The sequence below is a fragment of the Muntiacus reevesi genome, chromosome 2 (assembly GCF_963930625.1).
Source record: "Muntiacus reevesi chromosome 2, mMunRee1.1, whole genome shotgun sequence".
NCBI classification, from domain to species: domain Eukaryota; kingdom Metazoa; phylum Chordata; class Mammalia; order Artiodactyla; family Cervidae; genus Muntiacus; species Muntiacus reevesi.
This window is the reverse complement of record NC_089250.1, coordinates 261,034,742-261,057,514: the sequence shown is the minus strand read 5'-3', so window position 1 is coordinate 261,057,514 and position 22,773 is coordinate 261,034,742. Positions and strand designations below refer to the sequence as shown.

At 57.2% G+C, this 22,773-nt stretch overlaps 2 protein-coding genes and 1 non-coding gene across 6 annotated transcripts; 1 reads left to right on the top strand and 2 right to left on the bottom strand.

Annotated features, from left to right (window-relative positions):
• Nucleotides 1-617: 617 nt before the first annotated feature.
• Nucleotides 618-14,806, bottom strand: PLEKHG2 (pleckstrin homology and RhoGEF domain containing G2). 4 transcript variants are annotated; one of them, XM_065926081.1, is made up of 19 exons: nucleotides 13,912-14,806; nucleotides 13,120-13,243; nucleotides 12,089-12,360; nucleotides 11,910-12,010; nucleotides 10,815-10,881; nucleotides 10,635-10,681; nucleotides 10,247-10,397; nucleotides 9,793-9,930; nucleotides 9,411-9,611; nucleotides 8,578-8,670; nucleotides 8,387-8,473; nucleotides 7,768-7,801; nucleotides 7,575-7,676; nucleotides 7,435-7,482; nucleotides 7,318-7,356; nucleotides 7,146-7,162; nucleotides 6,799-6,975; nucleotides 5,763-6,693; nucleotides 618-5,680 (listed from the first exon to the last, which is right to left on the bottom strand). In XM_065926081.1, the coding sequence occupies exons 2-19, from the start codon at nucleotides 13,220-13,222 to the stop codon at nucleotides 4,116-4,118; spliced, it is 4,173 nt and encodes a 1,390-aa protein (XP_065782153.1). In that variant the 5' UTR covers nucleotides 13,223-13,243; nucleotides 13,912-14,806; the 3' UTR covers nucleotides 618-4,115. The 4 variants fall into 4 exon arrangements, with proteins under 4 accessions (XP_065782153.1, XP_065782155.1, XP_065782154.1 ...); XM_065926083.1 differs by having other exon boundaries at nucleotides 12,089-12,357; XM_065926082.1 differs by lacking the exon at nucleotides 13,912-14,806 and having other exon boundaries at nucleotides 13,120-13,769.
• A 307-nt stretch (nucleotides 14,807-15,113) lies between these two features.
• Nucleotides 15,114-15,206, top strand: TRNAI-UAU (transfer RNA isoleucine (anticodon UAU)). The gene is given in 2 exon segments: nucleotides 15,114-15,151; nucleotides 15,171-15,206. It is a non-coding gene; the product is annotated as a tRNA-Ile (tRNA).
• A 2,931-nt stretch (nucleotides 15,207-18,137) lies between these two features.
• On the bottom strand, nucleotides 18,138-20,771 carry ZFP36 (ZFP36 ring finger protein). Its single transcript, XM_065926078.1, has 2 exons — nucleotides 20,620-20,771; nucleotides 18,138-19,778 (listed from the first exon to the last, which is right to left on the bottom strand). Exons 1-2 carry the CDS (start codon nucleotides 20,641-20,643, stop codon nucleotides 18,825-18,827), a joined length of 978 nt encoding a protein of 325 aa, XP_065782150.1. The 5' UTR covers nucleotides 20,644-20,771; the 3' UTR covers nucleotides 18,138-18,824.
• Between the last annotated feature and the right edge of the window lie 2,002 nt (nucleotides 20,772-22,773).

The following is a 22,773-nucleotide window of genomic DNA, read 5'->3' as shown; positions in this document are numbered from 1 at the left end:
TCTGCCACGTGATGAAAAGAGCTGACGTAGGTGAACTCAGTTGCTGTCCCTGGGCTAGAGCACTTCCATCATGGAGGAAAGTTCTGTGGGATGGTGCAGGTGTATGTATAGGAAGTAAAGTGTTGTTTGTGAATTAAGTTGTTCTCAGTTTCCTTCCCCATATTTAAAGGAAGCTAGTGAGCATCACTGGGGTGGGAAGGACATATGTCCTTCTATAACAGCCTTTGCAGCCAGTGATATGCCCCCAAGTGGGCTTCCTCACTACTTCCTGCTGAGCAAACTGGTAAGAACATCATTAGACACTTGATCAAGGAGTAGTTTCACAGATTTTCTTTATAAAAGGAACTTGGGAGGGCTTCCCAGCGGCTCTGGTAAAGAGTCCACCTGCCAATGCAGGAGACCCGGGTTCTGATGCCCTGAAGATCTCACGTGGGGTGGAGCAACTATGTGTGTGCCACAGCTCGAGCTGTGAGCCGAAACTAGGGCCCGTGCACTACAACTCGGGAGTAGCCCCCGCTCTCCGCAACTAGAGAAAGCCTTTGCGGCAATGAAGACCCGGCACTGTCAAAAATAGAAACTGGGAAAGTTTTACTATTTTTTTTTTTAAAGGAACTTGGGATTTACTGACTTGTCCTTTTTGTATGTTTGCCCTACTGATGAAACGGTAGCCACGTGTGGCCGTGAAGCTGGGCTGCACTGATGAGAACGTTGTTTACTGACTGGACAATCCTGTGGGATGGTACTCAGGTACAGAAAATAGAGTTATTACACACGGAGGTGGGGTTGGTAGAGCTCCACTACGCGCCAGGCTAAGTATTGTTGGGTTGTCCTCACACCATCTCTGTGAGGTCGGTGGCAGGCAGGTATCTTCACCTTAGCTGCTGAGAAAGTTAGCATAGTGGCAAAATAACCACCTCACCAAGTTTTGCATTGAAGCTGGAATTACTAATGACTACTTAACTGGGTTTGACTGGCATTAACCTAAACATCCCCAGGAGGGCAGCACTGTCCCAAGGCTGTCATGCCACAGACAGCTGACCTTACTTTCCCTCTTTAAGCCTGTCTTAATTACAGCTTACAAAAGGCAGGCTGTAGTAGACCAGCAAGAGAGGTATTCATGAGGAGGCGTTGGAGCTGGGGCCATGAAGCAGAGGTAGGAGTTGGGCAGGCAGGCAGGAGGGATGGAATTTGGGGGCAGGGACCAGGAGGGGCCAAGGCAGGCCTAGTACCCGGGGTTTTCCCACGGGGCCCAGAGACCCCCTTAATTTGAGGCTCCTGGCTCCCTCCCAGAGGCACAGCTGGGACACATCTGGAAGTGGCCAAGGGGGCTCGCCTCCTTCCTCGCTGCAGCCCTTGGCGTAGACACCCCCCTTCACCCTCCCTGCTGCCGCCTCCTCAAATACCGGGAATTCCGGCGCCGCTGGGAGCCTGGGCCAGGCTGGGAACTTTCCTTAAGCTGGGAATGTGCAGCTGGGGGCGGAAGCGGGGAGGACCAGCCTCAGTCCTGACCTTTGGGAGGCTGCAGTGGAGCAGGTCCAGGCCAAGGAGCCCGACTCAGCCCATGCCCTGGCGTATGGTATGGTACCCACTCAGTAAATAAATGAGTGGAAGCCAGCAGCTAACATCTACTGACCAGGCCTTGTTCACTTTATCTAGCTAATAATCATTACCTAGGGCCCCTTAGTACCAGGCTTCAAGCCTCCTGTGGGCAAGGAGTTGTTCCTGTTGTACCCTCAGTGGCAAGAATGGAAAGAGAAAGTGAAGCAGCTCAGTCGTGTCTGACTCTGCAACCCCGTGGACTGTAGCCCGCCAGGCTCTTCTGTCCATGGGATCCTCCAGGCAAGAATACTGGAGTGGCAAGAATAGCGCCTGACAGAGACAGTCAGGAGTGCTGACTCAGGCTTGGCTGTGACTGAATCCCATCTCTGCTCCTTCCCACTCACGGGACTGGGCAAGTATCCTCTCTGCCTGAGTTTCCTCATCTCTAAAGTGGGGATTACAGATCCCCACTTGCCTGTTAGGGATATTGAGGACTCAAAGGGAATGAGCTGAAATAGTGACTAATGCCTGTGGTATGCAGTTTAGAACTCAGTAACAGCATTTTTTGCTGTTGTTAACTGATTGTTAAAACCAGATTCTTGGGCTCCTGCCTTGAGGGTTCTGATTTCATGGGTTGGGACTGGATCCTGGGGCATCTGATTTGATCAGGGCCTTAGTAAGTCAGGGGGCTTCTGTCATAGCTCAGTTGGTCAAGAATCAGGCTTAAACACGTTTGGGAAGTAAGGATATGCTCACTGAATCTTTATGATCCTGTAAAGGCGGATAGTGTTGTCCTTATCATACAGATGAGGAAACCAGACTTGGGGGGTGGGGGGGGTGGAGTTCCACAGTGAGTACTAAAAAAGTTGGGGCTTCAACTCAGCCATGAAGCTGTGGTGTCTCAAGAGAATTCCAGGGAAAACTGAGTAAGATCTAGAGCATAAGAGGTTAAGTGTTCAATGAAAGAAGCTAGTATTACCAAAGAAACTTAAAACTGTGCTGCTTACTGGGCCTTGCACTGCTGTGAGGCTGACAGAACAATCTTAGAATAAAAGCCTTTGTCTCTTAAGACCTGAATGACTTTTGGAGGTGGGGGTTCTGTAGAGGTCCCCCAACTAGAGAGAGGCTGGGTAAAAGGATCAATACAAGAACTGAATGGGCGGGTATAGAACTGGAATACTTAGGAGGGTAGAGGGTGGTTGCCAAGAGAAATCAGGTAGCCATGGGACACTTCCCAGAATCCCAAACCCAATCCATTCTGGTGTTAGCATGGAACTCTCTCTGAAGTTTTGTAGTACCAAGACCCAGAAGAATCCAGGTAAGGAAGGATGGATTGAAAGAGATTAAAATGGCTGGCTGGCTGGTGGTGAAAAGTAAAGTCGCTCAGTCGTGTCCGACTGTGACCCCATGGACTGCAGCCCACCAGGCTAGTGGTAGAGATGGTTAAATGGCTGCTTGGCTTGATGGATTAGGAGATGACTGAATGATGAAATGTGTGAATGGACACACAGCAATGGGAATGTGCAGGGATGAATGGATGAATAGAGTTGGCTGGAGAAGGCAGACAGGTGGGATAATGGATGAGTAGATTTATGGAGGAATGGGTGCTAGATGGGGGGTGGGGTAGGATGATGGCTGAAAGAGTGGATAGCTGAATAAAGCAAGTCTATGGGTAGGATCGGAGAAGGCAATGGCACCCCACTCCAGTACTCTTGCCTGGAAAATCCCATGGATGGAGGAGCCTGGTAGGCTGAGGTCCATGGGGTCGCTAAGAGTCGGACACGACTGAGTGACTTCACTTTCACTTTTATGTGTTGGAGAAGGACATAGCTACCCACTCCACTGTTCTTGCCTGGAGAATCCCAGGGACGGGGGAGCCTGGCGGGCTGCCGTCTGTGGGGTTGCACAGAGTCAGACACGACTGAAGTGACTTAGCAGCAGCATGGGTAGGATAATGGATTTGAAGACAGATGGACAGAGAGGGAGATGATGGAGAGACAGCTGGGTGGATAGAATTGGCTATGAAGATGAGATGAATGGATGATGGTGGGACACAAACAATTGCTGAGGGAAGGAATTTCAAGGGATTTGCTTGGGAAAAACATTTTTGGGGGTTGGGGGGGCACTTCTTAACTTGGCTTTCCTGGTTAGGCACCAAGCAGTTTATAAACCCTCAAAACTCATACACGCAACTGTAATGGGTCCAGTTTTCAGTAATTCTCAAAGGAGTCTGAGATTCCCCAAATTTTCATAACAACTATTTGTGCAGTATTAGACCTTCCTATTCATTGTTGCTTTCTGTCATTCCCACTGCCTCCAGAATGGGAAAAGACACATAATTCCATAGTATTAGTTAACAAAATATTAATGACACCCCTTCCCCATCCCTGTTGGGTTAATCCAGGTAAGTAACAAGGACCATTCGCCAGAGATTCCAGGAGTCAGAAAGCTGTGGCAATTTTTAGACCTGTGTTCAGTGTCTGGACTTCTGGGTGAATTCTGAAGGTCTCTGGCATCTGGTTGAAGTCTTTGCTTTTCAAGGAGCCCGACATTCTGACTCACACTGACATCCTCACTCACATGTGGAAAGGGGCATCGGGGCCCCCCTGGGCTTTGCGGAGACCCATAGATTCTTGGGGAGTTGCCAAGAGAGCAGGATGGTTCAACCTGACCTGGGCCTTGGCTGGCCGTAGCCGCCCGCCACCTCCGACATGGATGTTGACCGTAGTGGCATAGCTGAGCCTCCGGGCTGGGGGGGGTGGGGGTTGGGGCTGGGGTGGCGGTGAAGGTGCCCGTGACGTGGGGGCAGAGGACCAAGGGCCCCGGGAGGCTGGGGGAGCCTCTCCTCCAGGCCCCTGTCGCCGAGCCAGGCTCTGGCTGATGTATGAAGCTGCCAGGTATCTTGAAAGGGCGGCCGCATTGGGGCCCAGGAGCTTCCGTGTCGGGGGTGGGGGACTGTGGGGTGGAGTCAAGTCTGAAGACTCTGATCTGGCAGCGTGAGAGACCGAGTGACCTCCTTGTTTGGCCAAAAGCACGGTGGTCTGGACTGGGGTGGGTAATGGGCCCTGAGTGTCTGTAGGGCCTCCTGGCTCAGGCAAAGGTGTGGCGGCTGGAACCTGGTCATTCGTGAAGCCCTTCTGTTCCAACAGAGGTGTCAGCTTCTGAACCTGGAGGTCTGTGAGGCTTTGTTCCTGAAGCCAAGGTGCAGCGGCATGACCCTGGCTGTATCGGAGGCCTCCCTGCTGAGGCAAAGGTGGGAAGGCTTGGACCTGGGCGTCTGTGAGGCCTGCTGTCTGGGGCAAAGGTGTGGCAGCTGGAACCTGAAAGTCTGGGAGGTCCTGGGGCAAGGACGGCGGGGCATCGGCTGGGATCTGACGGTCCAAGTGGCCTCCGTGTACAGGCAAAGGTGAGGTACCCGGAACCTGAATGTCTGGGAGGTTACGCTGCAAAGGCAGTGGGGTGTCAGCTGGGATCTGAGGGTCCAGGCTGCTTCCGTGTATAAGCACAGGATCGACGGCTGGCCCACACACAGTGGCTGGGGACTGAACATCCCTGGAGCTTCCTGGCTTAGTCACCAGGGTGTTGGTTGGGCTCTGGCTGTCCCAGCAGCCTTCTCGCTTGGGTGCAGGACTGGTGGCTGAAACCATGACATCAGAGGAACTTCCCCGCTTGGGTGAAGCTGGGTTGGTGGGAAGTTGGATGTCCGCGTGGCCTCCTTGCTCAGGAGATGAGGTGCTAGAAGGAACCTGAGTATCCACGTGGTCTCTATGCGCCTGTAAAGGAATGGCAATTGAAACTTGGTTTTCCAGGTGGCCCTGATCTGGCGAAATTGTAATAGCTGCAGCTTGGCTGCCTGGGGGTTCATCCTGCTCCGGCAAAGTTGTGGTGGCTGGAATCTGGGTATTCCAGAGGCTTCCTTGCTCAGGCAGGGGGGTAGCAGCTGGAACCTGGAGGCTCAGATGGCCTTGCTCAGGCAAACTTGAAACACGTAGACCCTGGCTGTCCTGGCAGCCTCCCAGCTTAGTCAAAGGTGTGGCAGCTTGAACCCACGCAGCAGGGCTGAGGGGGACAGATTCCTGGGCACAGGTCAGAGGGAAGGCCAGCTCACACACCAGCACGTGTCCAAAGGCAGGCAGGGGTCCTGCAGGCAAAGACAGATGGGTCGAGTTAGGACGGATCCCCCAAGTGGGGCCACCTCTGCTGACCACATACCTGGACCTCACCTGGCTCGGCCTGCTCCTGGGGCAGGCCGGGTAACAGCTGTGGCTGGGCCAGAGCCCGAGGCCTGCGGCGGGGGGCGTTGGCTGATGCCCGGGTCTCGGCCCGCTGCATGTGCTGGATTCGCTCGCTGTAAAGCCGGGCCAACTCTCGCACTCGGGACGCTGACCTCTCTGAAGTCGGGACTCTTGCCTTCCCTCCTCCACTGCTACCGCCTCCACTCAGGTCCGAGTCTTCCAGGATCAGCAGTGGCTCAGGAAAACCCGGCCGGGCCAGCTGCCCCTGCTCCAGGGCCTGCCAGGCGCTCCGGATTTCAGAGCAAGAGCGGAACTCCAGCTCATGTGAGAATCCCTGATCCCGGGTGACATCTGGGGGCTGGAATTCTGGGAATGATCCTCCTTCATCCTCGTCTCGCCCTGCCCTGCCTTCTGAGGAGGGCTCGCCCAGTTTTCCAGAAGTGCTTCCGGGGAAAAGTTCCCTCCGGGTGGCTAGAGTCTCATTCAGCTCCTGCGGGGGTCCCTGGAGCCAGGAGTCACAGGGGAGCTGGGGGGCAGCGCTGGAAAGACTAGGAATGTCGGGGATGCTAGGAATGGCTGGAAGGCAGGGCATTTCAAAAACACTGGAAATGTCAGAGAGGCTGGGGAGGCGTGGCATCTGGGGAATTTCAGAAAGGCTGGGCATTTCAGGGAGGCTAGGTCTGTCAGGGCTTTTGGAAAGGCTGGGAATGTCGGCAATTTCAGCCGCACTGGAACCTTCGAGCCCCTCCAGGACGTGAAGTGGGGAAGGCTCCCGTTCATCCATGTCCAGTTCTTCCTCCTCCTCTTCTGAAGAGTCTCGGCTGGGCAGGCCTTGAAATGTGAGGGTGTCACTGTCGCTTGGCACTTGGGAGTCTCCGGGGAACTTGGGAACATCATCGGGGGGTGGCTGTAGTGGGCCCTGAGGAAGCCAAAAGGTGTCAGGGTGGGGTGGCCCCCTGAATCCCAGGCTGTGCCCACCCAGGCCCGGAGCCCCAAGGACACTGGGAGGGGATGCCTGGCTCACCCCCGGATCCCGGAGGCCTCTTTGGTTCAGGAGCTCCAGGATTTCTTCAGTGATTGAGGTCCCAGAAGGGTCCAGCGTCGGGGGTCCTGTGTCCTCCAGGTCCTCAGGGGGTCCAGAAGTGGGACCTGGTGGCTGAGGCTCCAGGGGTGGGTAGAGCTCCCCCGCACTGCCGGCATGCTGTGAGGAAGGTAAGGAAGGAGGGTGGGAGTCTGGGGGCCCCAATCCCCTCCTCCCTCAGAGGACGGGGAATCCAGGCCCTGTCACCTTCTTCTTCAGACCCGGGACTTGGGAACTCAAGCTCCCTCCCCCAACAGACCCAGGAGTCCGGGTCCCGGAATGTTTCTCACCTTGAGTCTAGGCTTAGCTGGGGAGGAAGAGATGAGAAAGAGGAAAGAGTGAGATGTAGGAACAAGTGTTATTCCTTATCATTGATGAGTGGCCCTCACCCCTCCCTCGCGATGCCCGGGAGTCCCAGGGAACACACAGGGACGCAGCAGGCTGGGATGGGCAGTCACTCACCATCGTGTGGGAACATGACATAAAGGTCCTTCAGAGGCTCTGAGGGGAAGACACAGTGATGTCAGGGCCTGCTCCCCCCACCCGACACCAAGTTCACTTTTAGGGGAGGGTGCTCACCAGACTGTCTGCGGCCACGACGGGTAGTGGCGGGTCCTGGTGATGGAGCTGTGGGGAGAGGCAGATCGGAACCCTGTTAGGACCCCCACTCCAGGTTCCGGGGGCGGGATGAGCAGCAACCTCAGTTCCATCTCCTTTACCTGTGTTCCTTCGTCCAGGAGTGAAACTTCTAGCATCTCGAGGTCGGGGAGACCCAAGTGGGGGTGTAAGGGGCTCTGGGATAGGCTTGCTTTTAGGAGCACCTACAGGGAGAGATTTGGGGCTAATAATCTACTTTTTCTTTGAAGCGATTCTTCTACTGTCACATCCTCCCAACCCGAGGTCCCGACTCACAGTGCAGGCTGTTTTCAAGGAGGACTTGTTTCGCCTGAAAAAGATAAGCATGAGGGTTGAAGGGGCTGGGCCCTGAGAACCCCAGGCTCGGTCTGATAAAAGGGTGCTGCTACCTGTCAGGGGCCTTACACAACTGATACTGACTAAGCCTCCCCACCACCCTATGAAGTTGGTGCTATTATTCCTCCAGGTGAGGAAGCTGAAGCCAGAGAGGTTAAGTTACTTGCCCAGAATCACAAAGCAGGGATGTTGTGGAACTGAGATTGAAACCCAGGCAACCCAACGTTGAATGTAGCTACCATGTTCTAAGACAGCGCCCCCACCCCCGTCCCTGGCACTCAATGCTATTGAGTGGGGGGTGCTTCCCAAGTGGCGCAGTGGTAAAAGAATCCTCCTGCCCATGCAGAAGATGCAAAGAGACGCAGGTTCAACCCTTGGGTCGGGAAGATCCCTTAGAGATGGCAGCCCACTCCAGTATTCCTGATTGGGAAATCCCATGGACAGAGGAACCTGGTGAGCTATAGTTCAGGGGGGGGTCACAAAGAGTTGGACATGACTGAGCGTGCATGCATGGGTCCCCAGCACCCTGAGGACCCCCCAGCGGTGGCAGGAGCGGTACCTTGGCAGGGATGGAGGCGGGGTGGTTTTCAAAGAAGAGGCGCTGGAGACAGTGAATCCACAGCCTTTTCTCTTCTTGGTTCTTGGCCTGGGGGTGGGGAGTGGGGTGGGGGTGGAAGGCGGAGCCAGGTGTGAGGTTTAGGGACTTGGGGGTAGGACATCCCTGCCTGCCCAGTCCCACCCTGCGCTCACCTGGAGCAGGTGCCTGTGCTTGGGAATGGTCAGATCAGACACCTTGAACCCCAGAGGGTCTCGAGGGTTCTCGCTCACACTCAGGTTGCAGCACTGGGTGAGGAGCAGAGAGAGGCCTCAGACTCATCCTTGTACCCCTCAAGTGTATCTGAGCCCCCTCCTCCTAAAAGATGTCCCCTTTCAAGCTTCCCTGGTGGCTCAGTGGTAAAGAATCTGCAGGCCAATGCAGGAGACCTGGATTTGATCCCTCATCAGGGAAGATCCCACATGCCACAGAATAGCCCCTGCGCCACAACTATTAAGCCTGCGCTCTGGAGCGTGCAAGCCGCAACTAGTGAGTTCACATGCCACTGAAGCCCACTACTGAAGCCCACGCACCCTAGAGCTGTACTCCACAACAAAAGAAGCCACCACGCCTCAACTAGACAAAAGCCCTCATAGTAAGCAAGACCTAGTGCATCCATAAATAAATAAACGATGTCCCCTTCCCCCTGTCAACTCTCCCCACCAGGCTGGGCTCAGCTCTCCCTCACCAGTCCTCCCACGCTCATCTGGATTAAGAAGATGCAACTGCAGGACAGTGTAGATGCTTGCCTGGTGGGCAAATCCAGGTCCTCCCCTTCCAGGTCTGCATCACCTCTGCATACCTCTGACCCTGCCTGCCCCTCCTTATTAAACCCTACCCCGCTCCTTGACTCAAGGAAACGTGGTCCTTTGAAGCGAGTTGCCCACCCATATATACCCTGCCCCCAGCCACGCCTTTGGCTCTACAGCTCTGTACAGAATACACCTGGCAGGTAACATTTTGGCCCTGCCCCCAGCCCTGAACTCACGAAGATGTGGCCCTTGTAGGTGTATTCCGGTCCCCGGCGCTTGGCCACGAGCAGCATCCGTGAGAACAGAAAGAGCAGCCGTTCACCCCCTCGAAGCCGAGGGCCGCTCCCTCCACCACCTCGGAATGCGCCCTCCAGCACGAGCTCCCCAAAAGCGCTGAGGTCCGGACCGGTCCAGCCGCCCAGCCGCCGCTGCACCTCCTGCCGGGACCCCAAGAACACAGCAGCGGGCAGTGCACACACATCAAGACAGGGCGGTTAGCGAGCAGACAGTGCTGTCCCAGCCCGCCCTCCAAGGCTCTGACCGACCCCCGACCGGAGGCCCTCATGTCCACGCCGCCCCCACCACCCACGGCGGGTCCCGGCCCTCCCCCAGGGTCACCTGGAGGCGCGCAGCATGCTCCTGCTTGCGTTTCATGTCATTGATGTACCAGGCGACCGCTGTCATGGACACAATAGCCTCCTCCACCATCTCACGGCCCCCGGCATCCGGGCCCTCCGCCCAGTGCTTGCCCAGCTCCTGGAGGGCAGGCGCCCAGGGAGAGGAAGACGAACAGAGGAAGGGTGACAAGGAGAAAGAGAGAGAGAAAGGCAGGGGCAGAGACGGAGAGCCAGAGACGGAGACAAGCAAGCAAAGACAGGAAATGAAGTCAGCTGGCGCCAGCCCCCACTGCTAACAAGGCACTGCCCCAGAGCTGGCCCAGTTTCTAGGGACCAGAGGCCTCTCCAGTCCTGGTCCAGCTTTTCCAGGGTCCACACTCCAGATGCACCACCAGGTGGCCAATGGACAGGACCTCGACCCTCCCCAGGCAGCCTCCCGGGGGCCCACAGCTGACCTGCAGCAGCAGATGGTACTTGAGGATGCGCTGGACGGGCTTCAACAGGAAGCTCTGCAGGGGCAGCGAGTGATGGAGCTGGGCCTGGCGCTCTTGCAACCACATGGCTGCTGGCGGGGACAGTGACAGCTCCCGGAGTAGGGCCAGGGAGCTGGGGACACAGCACAGGTTAGGGGGATGGGCAGCTACAGTGGGTCAGGCTGGGAGGGGTCAGGGAGTGACCAGGGTTTGGGAACTCTCAGGGGCTGGTTGGGCTTAGGGAAAAGGCGGACATGGTCGCGGTCTGGCAGGGTTGGGAACTGACTGGGTCAGGGTAGGGGGAGCTCAGCTAGCGCACATCAGTTTGTGGGGCACAGCCTGGGCCCGGCAGGTGCTTCTCGGCCCTCACCTCGGGTAGTTCATGCAGTACAACGTGTAGATGTCAAAATCCTCGCTCTGTGGGCGACAAGGGAGTCAGGGGGACCTGTGCCCAGCTCCTCATGACCCTCCCCCCCATAGCCTAGCCCAGGCCTGCTCCCCTCCCACCCCACCCCACTTCTCCAGGCCCCAGCCCAGGCCCCTGCCTCACCCTCTGCACGAAGCACTCGGCGATGCCCCCGGCGCTGCTGCTGCCCTCCAGGTCTTCCAGAAGCTCACTGGGGAGGGGCAGAGAGAAAGGGTGAAGGACCACCCTGCCCCCACACCGCCACCCTGTGAGGACACCAGGAGGTTGGGCCTCGGTGGGCTGCCAGGATGGGATGTCACATCCACATGAAGGGTCCTCTGCTCGCGACGTGGGAGGTCGCAACCTGCTCAGATGCTGTCCTTGGGCAGCATCATGTTCCTCAGCCTTAGATCTTGTCACAGGCAGCATGAGCCTTGAGGATCTCTGGGGCACAGCCTGGGAGAGGGGTGTCAGGACCCTTAGAGCTGTGATAATCTTAAGATCCTATTGTGATCCTGAAAACTTGTCATGACTCACAAACCTCCCGCAAGAACTTTACGTGTAATTAGAGAATTCCCTGGTGGTCCAGTGGTTAGAACTTGGGGCTTTCACTGCTGGGTCCGGGTTCAGTCCCTGGTTGGAGAACTAAGATCCCGAAATCCAAGTGGTGAGGCCAAGAAAAAAAATGTGTAATTAAGCATCATCAGAGGATGAGATGGCTGGATGGCATCACCGACTCAGTGGATATGAGTTTGAACAAGCTCTGGGAGATGGTGAAGCACAGGAAAGCCCGGTGCAGTTCACGCGGTCGCAAAGAGTCGGACACGACGGAGCGACTGAAAAGTGTCATCAAGACACGTAGGTGTCATGCTCTCCTCGAACTCCAGCACCCTCCTCACTGGGGGGCCAACCATCCTGGTTGGTCTGGGACTGCGGGGTTTCCCAGGACGAGTCACACAAATGCTCACACTGTCATGATCCTCAGGCCCCACAGGAGTCTCTGATTCACTGCGATCCATGACCTGACATGGCGCTAGCCCCATCTCATTGCCTGAATCCATCCTGATATTTGGACCTCATCTGGGTCCTCATTCCCCATCGTGATCCCTGCCCAATATCATAAGACCCCATGTTCCAGTCTGGACAGGGCACTGCTGGGCGCCAAGGTTTGAATTAGAACACAGCCTGTCTCCCTGAGCTCCCTAGCCCACTCCCCTGCCCACCCCACCCGTCCCTGACCTGCTGAACTCGTAGATGTCCTCGATGTTGGCAAACAGCGTGCCCACTTGCTCCGCACTCAGCCCCAGGACCCCGCCATCCAGCAGAGGGCCCAGGTAGTCCTGTGGGGATGACTGGGGTTATGAGGGTAGAGGGGCTGGCCCAGGTCCCCACGGCACTGGGGTGCCAACCCGCCTCACCTCCACAATGCTTCGGAGGTCCCGGACGTAGGCCCGCTCTGTCTCCACGATCTCACGGGCCACACGCTCTAGCCTCGAGGGTTTCGCAGAAGCCGGGGTCCCCACAGGCGACAGATGCAGGCGGATGGGGGGCCCTGGAAGGGGCTCTGGCCTCGAGGCTGAGCAGGCTGGGGTGGGGCCCGGAGCCGGGTCCCCCTCGGAGCCCACAGTGCTCAAGGACGTGGAGCTCCCAGACCCTCGGGGGGAGGTCATGGCGGGGGTGGCAGGGGCTGCTGGGGTTGTGGAAGAAGCCATCAGGGGGGGTCCCCAACTGATTAAGTGCGCTCAGCCCCCACACTCACCCACCCCTGATCAACATCTCTCCCAGGGCTCCCTTCTCCTCTAATCAGCCCTGTCCTCTCCGAACTGCTGGCCCCCATTTCTTGAATCCACCTCCATGTGTCATCCTGAGAGAACTTTATTATTTAGCCTGACTCTCTAACTCTCACGAAGATAATCCCATTCCTGCCCTCAGGGTAAAGTCCAAACTCCTGCGATCCAAAGGGCCCTGTGCACGGTGGCCATTAGAGATGTTTCCACTGTGTTCTCTTCCCAAGACACACCACTTCTTACCCTTGGGGCTCCAGGCATGCTCAGCTTCTCTGGGTTACTCAAATAAGCAGCCTCTTCTCACCTCTGTGCCCCTGCGCAGAACACACTTCCTGGCCTCTCTCAGTTCACCCCGCCTCGTCTTTCAACTCTCAGTTTAGATATCCCCCTCCTCCAGGAAGCCTCCCTTCATCTCCCAGACTGGGTTCCCACGGCCCTCTGAGCTCTCCCCATCCCACCCAGCCCTTGACCACTGTGTGCTGGGCTTCCCTCAGGGCCTCAAGATGAGTCCCTTTCCCTACCGGACCTGGAGCTCTGTGCAGGAGGGCCGGGGTTGTCTTGGTCAGCCTGTGTTGCCTGCACTGGGTCAGCCTGGGAGGCTGCAGGGTCTTGAATGAAAGAAAGAACGCCCAGCAGGCTCCACCCCTCCCTCGCCCGCTCACCTGTCCGAGTGTCACACACAGCCGCACAGTCACACACTTCACCTCTGTGGCCGAGGCTAGGGCTGGGTTTGGACAGGCCCAGTCCACGGGCTCCCTCGGGCATGGCTGAGTGGCTCAGCGGCTTCTGCAGAAAGACCCCCTTCTGGGATACCAGGACCCCATAGACTTTCCTGCCTCCACACCGCCCCCACCCCCGACTCACAGACTGGGGGCTGAGGATTAGGAGGATGGTCTGAATCCAGGGAGGGGGCGCTGGGAGTAACTAATGGGGGAGACAGTCGCAAAGTAATAGAAAAAGGGGAGCAAGAAGAGATAACACAGAAAAAAACGGAAAGGGTGAAACAAAGAAGAGTAAAGCGAACAAGAGTCGCCCAAGCTGTGAGTCTGGTGTGTCTGGGGCCGGAGGCTCAGGGATCCTGGGAACGTCTGGGCTCCGGTTGGAGCCGAGGGCGAGGGGCAGGGCTGGGAAAAAGCCGTGGGCGGGAGGCCGCGGGGTCCCAGGGGAGGGCGGAGGAGGCTGGGGGACCGGATGCCAGGGTCCTGCAGACGGCTTCCTCCCCCACGGAGCGCTGCGAGTCGGGGCGCTGGCCCTGAGTCCTCGACCCCTTCCAGTCAAGTCCCTCTGAGATCCGCTCACTGTCCCCACCACCGCAGCGCCTCCCCACAGCCCTCTAGCCCCCAACTCCCGCCGGCGCCTCCGCTCGCCCCCCGCCGGCACGCCCCCTCATTGTTCAGCGGCTGCGGCGCCGCCCCCTCCCCCAGCCCTTCGGGGCCCCTCGCCTCCCCCCTCACCTCCCCGGGAGTCTCCAGCCCCGAACCGAGGCAGCCCGGTTCCTATTTGACCCTAGCACGGTCCCCGGGGAGGCGCAGAGCAGGCACTCTCGGGTCTCTGCAAGTCAGGGGTGTGAACTTCGGGCTCTCCGGCTCCGGGAACCAGAATCCGGGGTCTCTCGGAAAACCGGGCGCAGTGGTTCAGATTTCTTTCGTCCTCTAAACGGAAGATGCTGGGAGCCTCGACGCTCGAGTCTCAGATGGGGGTGCTGGGAACCCAAATTCCTGAGTCTTCTAGACAGGGTCGTGGGGTGGGGGGAGGGCTGGATTCCTGAGTTCCCTAACTCTAAAAGCAGGGGTTAAACTATTTCCAGACGGTAGCGCAGTGAGTCCCAAATTCCAGGGTCCTCTTTAAGTACTGGGCGCTTCAGCCCCAAACTGGCTGGATGGAGCTCTGGGAGTCCGTATCCCACGTTCCTCCAGTCCCGGGAGTCTTGGGCTCAGCTTTCTGAGAAAAACTCTGGAGGGAATCTCCGGTCTGAGATCCTAAGTTCTTCGAAACCGGTTGCAGGAAGCTCGGCCTCCAGGGTCGCGCGGGGCTGATGTCCCGGACTCCTGGCTCCTCCTCCAGGAGGGGGCGCTGGGCACCTGAGTATCTGGGGTCCTCTGGCCTGCCTGGACGCTGGGGCCTGGGTTTCGAGGTCTCTCAGGCCGCGGTGCAGAATTTCGGACGGCTGGAGTCTGCAACTGTAGACCCCTCAGGCTTCAGGATGGATGGCACCGGGATCTGGCGGCGGCGGCGGCGCCACCTCTGTGTCTGGAGAGTCCGGTCCCAGTGGTGGGGCGGGGGGCGGTCGCCTGGGGCTTCCCCTCCCCCCCCGCCCCGCCCGGGCTCATATCCTGTTCCCGCCCGCAGGGGGGAGGGGCCGCCTTCCGGCCGGCCAGCCCGCAAAGGGTTAAGACCCCTCCTCTCTGGGTTCTGAATATTGATGAGAAGGCGGTCCCGGACAGGCTACACCCCCACATACCAGAAGCCTCTCAGACTTTTCCCTTTTACAGCAAGAGCCTTCCAGGCGTGAGAAGCCGGAACTGGTAACGCACTTTCTCCTATCGGCCAATCCCAAGATTCCTATTTATATATGCAAAGTAGGGGCGGAGCTAGCCTGCAAGGTCACGTGGCCAGGAATGACTGAAGGACGCCGCGGCGCAGGGGTGCGGTCGAAGCTCCAGTGGCGCAATCGGTTAGCGCGCGGTACTTATATGGCAGTGCGAGCGGAGCGATGCCGAGGTTGTGAGTTCGATCCTCACCTGGAGCAGCTTTTAATTTTTCTCTTATAGGTTACACATTTATACATCTTATTAATCAACCGAAACATTACGTCACTTAAAAGAATAAACATTTCGATCGTCGGAATTTTTAGGCTGGAAAGAGTCCTGGGATCTGGCGACGATCGGTTAGGGAGTGTTTTTCTATTGTGGGGAGGTGCAGTTTTCCTCTTCGTCACCAGGGGGTGGTGTTGCCTCTTAGATGTATGGGAATTTGAGTCTAAATCTCAGTTAAAGAATTTTGTAGATATGTCAGGCAGTGTCAGGTCCTCAGCAAACTATGTAAGTGACTCTGTCTCTGTCCATCTTTTTCTATCTTGGAGTTTCTTCTTCCAGTTTTATTGCGATATACTCGCTGTTAGTTCAAGGTGAACAAGATAATTTTAGATAAATTTAGATATAATTTTAGATATGTAAATTGTGAAATAATTACATTTAATTAACATTATTTACCTCACAGTTACTATCGTGTGTGTGTGGGTGTGTGTGTGTTGGAGTTCTCGCTCTCTCCTCCTTTCTGAATCGATTATTTTTTTTCAACAAATTCTGAAGCTTGTGATCACTATGTGACTGATTCCTGTTTGGGGTTTCGATGTGAGTGATACAGCAGTGAACAAGACAAAGTCCCTGCCTCTGAGGATTTGACACTCGAATGTGAAGGGTTGGGGGGGGGGCAGATTGCTATAAACATAAGATCTAAGTGATTTTATATGTTAGGAGGGGGTAAAAAACATCATGGAAAAAGCAGAGCAAGGTAGGGAGGAAGGGGGTTGCAATAAAAGTAGTCAGGGGCCATCTCTGGGAAAACATTTGAGCAGAGACCTGGAGAAGGGGAGCAAGCTATTGGGATACTTCGGGGAGTACAACGGAAACAGCCAGTGCAAAGGCCCTGTGGCTGAGGTGTACCAGCAGCAGTCATAAGGACTAGAGCAAGAGTGACCAAGAGGAGAGCCAGGCTGTGTAGGCGGTTGAGGACTTAGGACTTTGGCATTAATGTGATCTGACTGAGGTGTCATGATAGTTTCCTTTTGGTTGTCTAGTGGGGGATGTGGTAAGAGACTGAAGGTAAGGGCAGGTGGGGCCAGAGAGGAGTCAGGAGGCTGGGCTGTAACATCTCTTTAGAAAGTGAATCAGACAGGGTTGCTGTTGGTTTGGATTGTGGGTTTGAGGGGGAAAAAGTCAAGAGGACCGGCTCTCTGCACTGGTAGCTGGTGGCAGGTGCTGTTTTCTCAAACAAGGGTGTATTGTTTGTTTCCAAGGGGCAGAGTATCTGTTTTTTTGCAAAGGGAAGGACCCTTTGTGTTACTTCTTGTTCTTTCAGTGTCTGTATGTATCCGCGTAGCTTGCTTGCGCTTCCTCTCCAACATTTCTAGGTTTCTGTCTCTCTCTTTCCCCAGCCCTTTCCCAAAACGGAGCGCGGGGATGGGAGGGCTTCATGGGAGAGGAGATCAAAGGTTAGGGCCCACCAGTGGGCTAGGGGAGAGGGCCACGGAGTGAGAGGTCAAGGAGGCATGAGGGTGGGAGGGGAAGAGACAGCACTCTAGGAGGGAATGGGGTAGGGCAGAAATGGGGTGAGGAGGGAGATGGAACCAAGGGGACGAAGGGTGTGGGCAGGGAGGGAGGGGTGGAGAGGAAAGGAAAGGGAGCGAGAAGGGGGAGGGAATTGGAAGGAAAGAGAACAGGGGATAGAGGACGGAGGATGGGGGCAAGAAGGAAAGGAAAGTAAAAAGAGGAAGGGGCGAGAAGTGCTGGGGGGAGGGGAAGAACTGGAGAGGGTGGGGGAAGTAGGGGAGGGGAAGGGTGGCGCGGGAGGGTCTGGCGAGGAGGAACTGAAAGAGGGGAGGAGGGGTGAGGTGGGGAGAGGAGAGGGAAGATGGGGTAGAGGAAAACCAGGGGTAAGGAGAGGAACAGGGGTCGAAGGGGGAGGCGGCCGCGGCGGAAGGGGGCGGGGCGCAGGCGCTGACGCTGGGCAGCTTCCGGGCTCCGGGCGCCGGGCTTCTCCGCCCCCGGGTGGTTCCCGCCGCCTCTTGCCTTGTAAGGTCCGAGGACGCGGCCCTCCCCGGGAGCCCCGCCCCGACCGAAAACCACCCTCCCTGCCCTGGCGATCGCGACTCCCACCCCGCCTGGGGCGAGAGACCGCGAGTTTCCACGACTCAGAAAAGTCGAGATTCCGCAATCCCGATCCTCCCGAATCCAGACAGACCAAGATTTTGGTATTCGAGATTCAAGGGGCCCGGAAAGCCAGAGTCTACAGTTCTGCGATTCTTTTTTTTTTTTTTTTTCATTTATTTTTACAGTTCTGCGATTCTTAAACGTTTTAGTGTTAGGTCTCCAGAAGACCAAATCTGAGATTCCACAGTGTTGAGATTCTAGAATCCTGAGGCTTTCAAGATGCCTCCCCCAAGATTCCGAAAACCTGTGTATCCCCACACTCTCCGGTCCTGGAAGGCCGGGCGGTGGCACCCCAGGACGCCCCGGCTTCCGGGGCGACCCCTCCCCCACCCGCCGCGCCGGCCGCCTTCCTTCGCCCGCCCTAGGCTCGCGCCCCAGCACATTCCGTACTCCCCACTCCGCCCCGCCCTCCTCCCTCGGCCCCATGGGGACGGAAACATCTCGTCCCGCCCGCGCCCTGCCGAGAGCTGGGTCGAGGAGTCCGGCCGGACTGGAGTTTCAGCGCCCCCCACGCCCCGGGAACTGGCTCTCCCGGCTCCTCCCGGGTGATCTCACCTGGCCCCGCCCTCTCAGGTGAACGGCTGGGCCCGGTGACGTCACTTCCTGCCAGGTAAGTGCCGCCAGCGCCTGGGCTCTGGGTAGGTTTGGAGGAGCTACCCGAGGCTGATTCCACACCGTTTCTAAAAAAGGCCACACCGTCCACCCCTCCCATCTCACTGCCTCAAGACCGCAAAACAGCCGGATTCCAATTTTACACACAGATTTCTTTTATTTAAAAATTCCAAAAAAACCACAAAAATAAATTTTTAACAATATATATTACTTAATATATTATTATAGTGTACTTATAACAATAATTATTCCATCGTTTCCAATATTACAAAAAGAGGAAGAAAAATACAAGGGAAGCAGACGACCCAATATATATAAATACTATAAAATCTATTAGAATAAATAAAGTCGTCATAAATAAAGGGCCCAAAGGCGGGGGTGGGAGAGCCGGGCGTTGGCAATGGCTTTGGCTACTTGCTTTTGAAGGGAAGTTTGAGCACCAGGATTCCCTTTCAGGTGAGGCTCCAATCACCAGACACTGGAGCCTCAAGATCTAGGAAGAATTGGAAGGGGGCATTGGGGGCTTATTATTCACAGCATTGGGCAGGGGTGAAGTAGGAGAAGAGGCTTACTACCTCCCTCAAACTTGCTACATTTTTTTCTTTTTAAAGACCCCATAAAACACTCCTTCCAGAACAGCCTGCACGCTGAGGACCTGCCCCAGTGCGGGGGTCAGGGGAGTGAGTTAATGCACTTTGGAAGGTGGGGAGAACATGATTACGAGTCCCTCAGTTCCCTACAGCCCCGGGACCCCTTGTGGAACCCACGCACAAGAGAAATGGCCCCCCTTAAGATCCAGCTGATCTGTACTAGGCAGGCACTTGTCACTCCGAAACGGAGATACGATTGAAGATGGGAAGTCGCCGGGGGGCGGCAGGTGGCTGAGGTGGCCCCAAAACCCCAGCCTCAAAGACAGGTGAGTCGGATCCCCCCAGGCTGCTGCCGCTGCTGGCATATTCATCGGGATCAGATCCCAGGGAGTGTGCAGAAGGGCTCCGCGCGAGGCCACCCACAGGCCCCCAGACGCTGTTGGGGGTGGCCCTTCGGCAGGAAGGGCAACAGGTTGGGGTGGGGTCCTTTCGGGACACAGGGGTCCCTGGGGCAGCAGAGAAAGCAGAGGGTGAGAGCAGAATGTCCGCGGGTGGCGGTGGTGGGGAGCTGGAGGGCGAGAAGGACCATGAGGACACGGAAGGGCCTGCTAGGCCTGCTGGTGGTGGCGAGGTTCGGCGGCCCGAGGGCAGCCCTGAGAAGCTGATGCTCTGGCGCAGCACATGGGGATGGCCGGGGGCACCCAGGTCCTCGCTGGGGTTGTGGATGAAGTGGCAGCGCGAGCCGTAGGGGCAGCGACCCTGGAGGTAGAACTTATGGCAGAGCTCCGTCTTATACTTGGGGTGGCGACTGGCCTGGCGCAGCTCACCCAGGCCATGGGCAAACTGGCACTTGGCCCCATAGCGGCAGCGCCCGCTTTCTGAGAAGGTCCGACAAAGCTCAGTCTTGTAGCGGGATGAGGTGGTGGGGGTCGCGGTAGGCGAGGTGGGTGAGGGCGACAGCTCCGAGCTGGGTCGAGGAGCCAGGGGCGCAAAGCCTGGGGGTGGGGGCACCCAGCCGCAGCTGCGACCCTCCACCAGGCTGGTGGAGCGGCCAGGCAGCCGGGCAGCGACCCCAGGCAGGCTGGAGTCGGATGAGCTGAGGCTCCAGGGTCCCGAGGAAGCCCAGCTGGTGGCGGACTCAGTCTCTCCGAGGTCGGATGGCAGTTCAGGGCTCAGCGACAGGAGTCTCTGTGGGAACAACGTCGGTTAAGACACGGAAAATACAGGGTGACGCCCCGCCCCAGCTGCAGGGCAACCAAGGGCTTGCCAGTCCGGTTTGTGGGCTCCCGGCCTCAGCCCCACCCGCCCTAAGGAAAAAAAACAACTCGGGTTCCGGATCTCAAAGATCCCGATTTGGAGGTTTATTCGCGACTTAAGCTCATCCCGAGGGACCCAGGAATCTCGGCTCCCCGGGCTGGATCAGAGGGACCCTGAAGTCAGGACAGACCGCTGTCCTCTAATTTTTTAAGCCTCTGGGTCTCTCGGGATCTGACCCCGCTCATCGGTTTCTCCAATTTCACAAGTGGAACATAGGGCAAAATGAAGCCAGGAGTCCGGATCTCTTTGGGTTTAGAGTTCCAAGATCCTCTGGGGCAGGGAGCGACAGAAATCGGCTCCCCCTCACCCTGAGACTCCAGCCCAAGAAACGCCTCAGCGCAAAACCGCGCCCTCAGCAACTACTCGGGTAAGCCAGGTGTGGGGGCCATTTCCGCCTCCAGACAGCCCCGGTCTGAGAAAAGTTCTCCAGCTTTCCATCTCCGAGGGCTACCCCACTCGTGTTGAGTCCGAGACCAGAAAGCCACAGGCTCCATTTTCATCCCCAGAGGACCACACTGATCTGATACGGGAGGCAGGAACCCCGGGCCAGTATGAAGCGCTAAGGAGCTCCAGTTTGAGAAGGGAAACCGGTGGGGGGGCGGGGGGGCGGTTCGGGGCGGGAATTTGTTTGCGGCCCTAAAGAGCCCTGGTTTGAGAAGGGAGTCAGTCAGGTGTTGCGGACGTCGGGGTGCCGATCAGTGGGGGGGCTCACCTTGTAGATGGCGGCGAGATCCATGGCGGCGCAGATGGCCGAAGGATGTGGAGCCGACGGAAAGTGGGAGCGCTGAAGTCACGCTGCGGTGGAGTGGAACAGCCGCCACTTTTATCCGACCTGACGCGGGGGCGGGGCCAAGGGGAGATGGCCCGGGAGGGCGGGGCCAGGGGCGGGGCCAGGAGGGGCGCTTCCCGGACGCGCGCCCCCTGCGCAGCCCGGCCCGCCCGGGTTCGGAGCCCTTCCGCCTGGACCCCAGCCCGAATTCGCCTGAGCTGGGCCCGCGGGCGGTCGCGACCCCGCGGGGAGTGCGTGGGGTGGGGTGTGGGGGTGTCGGCCCAGTTTTCAAGGCTGGAGACTGAGGCGCGGAAAAGAGAACTGGGACGGAGGTGGGGGCAGGGCTCCCGGGGGAATTGACAAGGGCAGAGGCGGAGAGGGCGTGCGCGCGCGACACGGACCGACGGGGGCGGGGAGAGGCGAACGGAGAGCAAGAGAGAAATGGAGGGACGCAAAGAGAAAAACATGGGGACACACGCAGGGGGAGCTACGCACACAGGGAGACATGCACAGAGGGGAAGAGACAGGGTGAGGAGAGGAGGGGAGGTGGGAAGGCAGAGCTTGAAAAGACGAGACGTCGGTAGTCCCCAAAGAGGAAAATTCAGAGCGAGAAGCAGGAGGGAGGAAGAGTCAGAAACAGAAGGGGCGAAAACTGGAAGAAACAAACATCCACAGACAGAAATCCGCAGGAGCAAAACAGTGAGAGAAGAACCGCCCCCCCCCCAGTCCTGGTGAAGAATTCTGAGAGCTGTCGGCCTGGCATGGTGTTGCTCCCGAACTCCCCAGATCCTGAGACCTGGACCGCCCTCTTCGCCCCCACTCACGAGGACTGGGAGTGAGGTGGGGTCCCACACACCTGTTGAGGTTGGAAAGGGGCCTCATTTCCCCAGTACAGGAACGCTGTGTCTTCTCCCCCTCACACAAATAATGGCGCTTCTGATGGCTTCCTCTGGGCTAGGCACAATTGCAGAAAGTGTCTTACATACATTAACTCAAGGAGGTATTATGTCCATTTTACACACAGGGGAACCCAGACATGAAGAGGCCAAGTTATTCTCCTGTAAGTAAATGGCAGTAGCCTAATACCAGGGCCTTAAAACATATTAAAGAGTTTGCACTCAAGAAAACTCAAGATTGGAAAAGGGGAGATCTTTTATTATGGTGGAGGGTTTCTTTACCGGAAAGCTGTCTCAAATGGAAGAAACGGATCATACCCAACGCATGGTCGGATGGGTCTCTCATAAAGGGATGTGCCTTGAAAGAACTCTTGCGTTTGCAGAAATGACTCCCCTCACTGACAAGTCTTTTATTGTCAAGGAGTTGCCCTGATGCTCTCTTAAGATACGGTGAAAACACTAATTTTTAAAGGGGTCTCCAGAGCTGGCTGCCCTGACTAAAAATACGGTGGTAGAAATAAATCATTGCCCTGCCACGGAGTGCAGTTATTATGGTGGAAAGTTCATTCTTGCAGGTTGTGACTGCGGACTGCGGGCTTGTATTGAGGTGGGGAGATTCTGCTAGGCACGCTTATCTGCTCGTCCGACAGAGCAAGGGAATCCCTGGTGCGGCGCTTTCTCGGGCCGAGGGGCCTTCCCGGCAGGTCCCGTGAGCTGGGCGGCTGCGGGCGGCTCTGGCACGGTTGTAGCCTCCCTCTCGTCAGTGACTCACTCGCAAGGGGCGGGGGAGGGGGGCTTCCTGGAAGCCGTGACGAGGAGGCTCGACTCGGACGCCCGGGTTCCTCTCTGTAACCAGGGTTTTGGTCGCCTGTAAACAGAGGCTTGAGGACTAGGGGAAAAGGGGAGAAAAGGAGATGCCCGGCACCCGCCGCCCAGTTGGGCTCCAAATCCCTGTGCTCGTAGTAGGACTAAGGGGCAGGAGAACGAGAGGTGGGAGGCATTCCGGGGTTCCTAGGGGCCGGCCTGGCTCTGGCCGCGATCCTGGAGGAGGGAATACCAGTTTCGATTCCCTGGAGACCGGGAGCAGTTCCCATCCCTGAGTCAGGCTGACCCCCTCCCCTCTCCCATCTGCTGAGTCATCGGCCCAAGGGCCAGGGCGCTTCAGATTGGGAGATTCTCGAAGGGACTGGAAGGGGCTTTG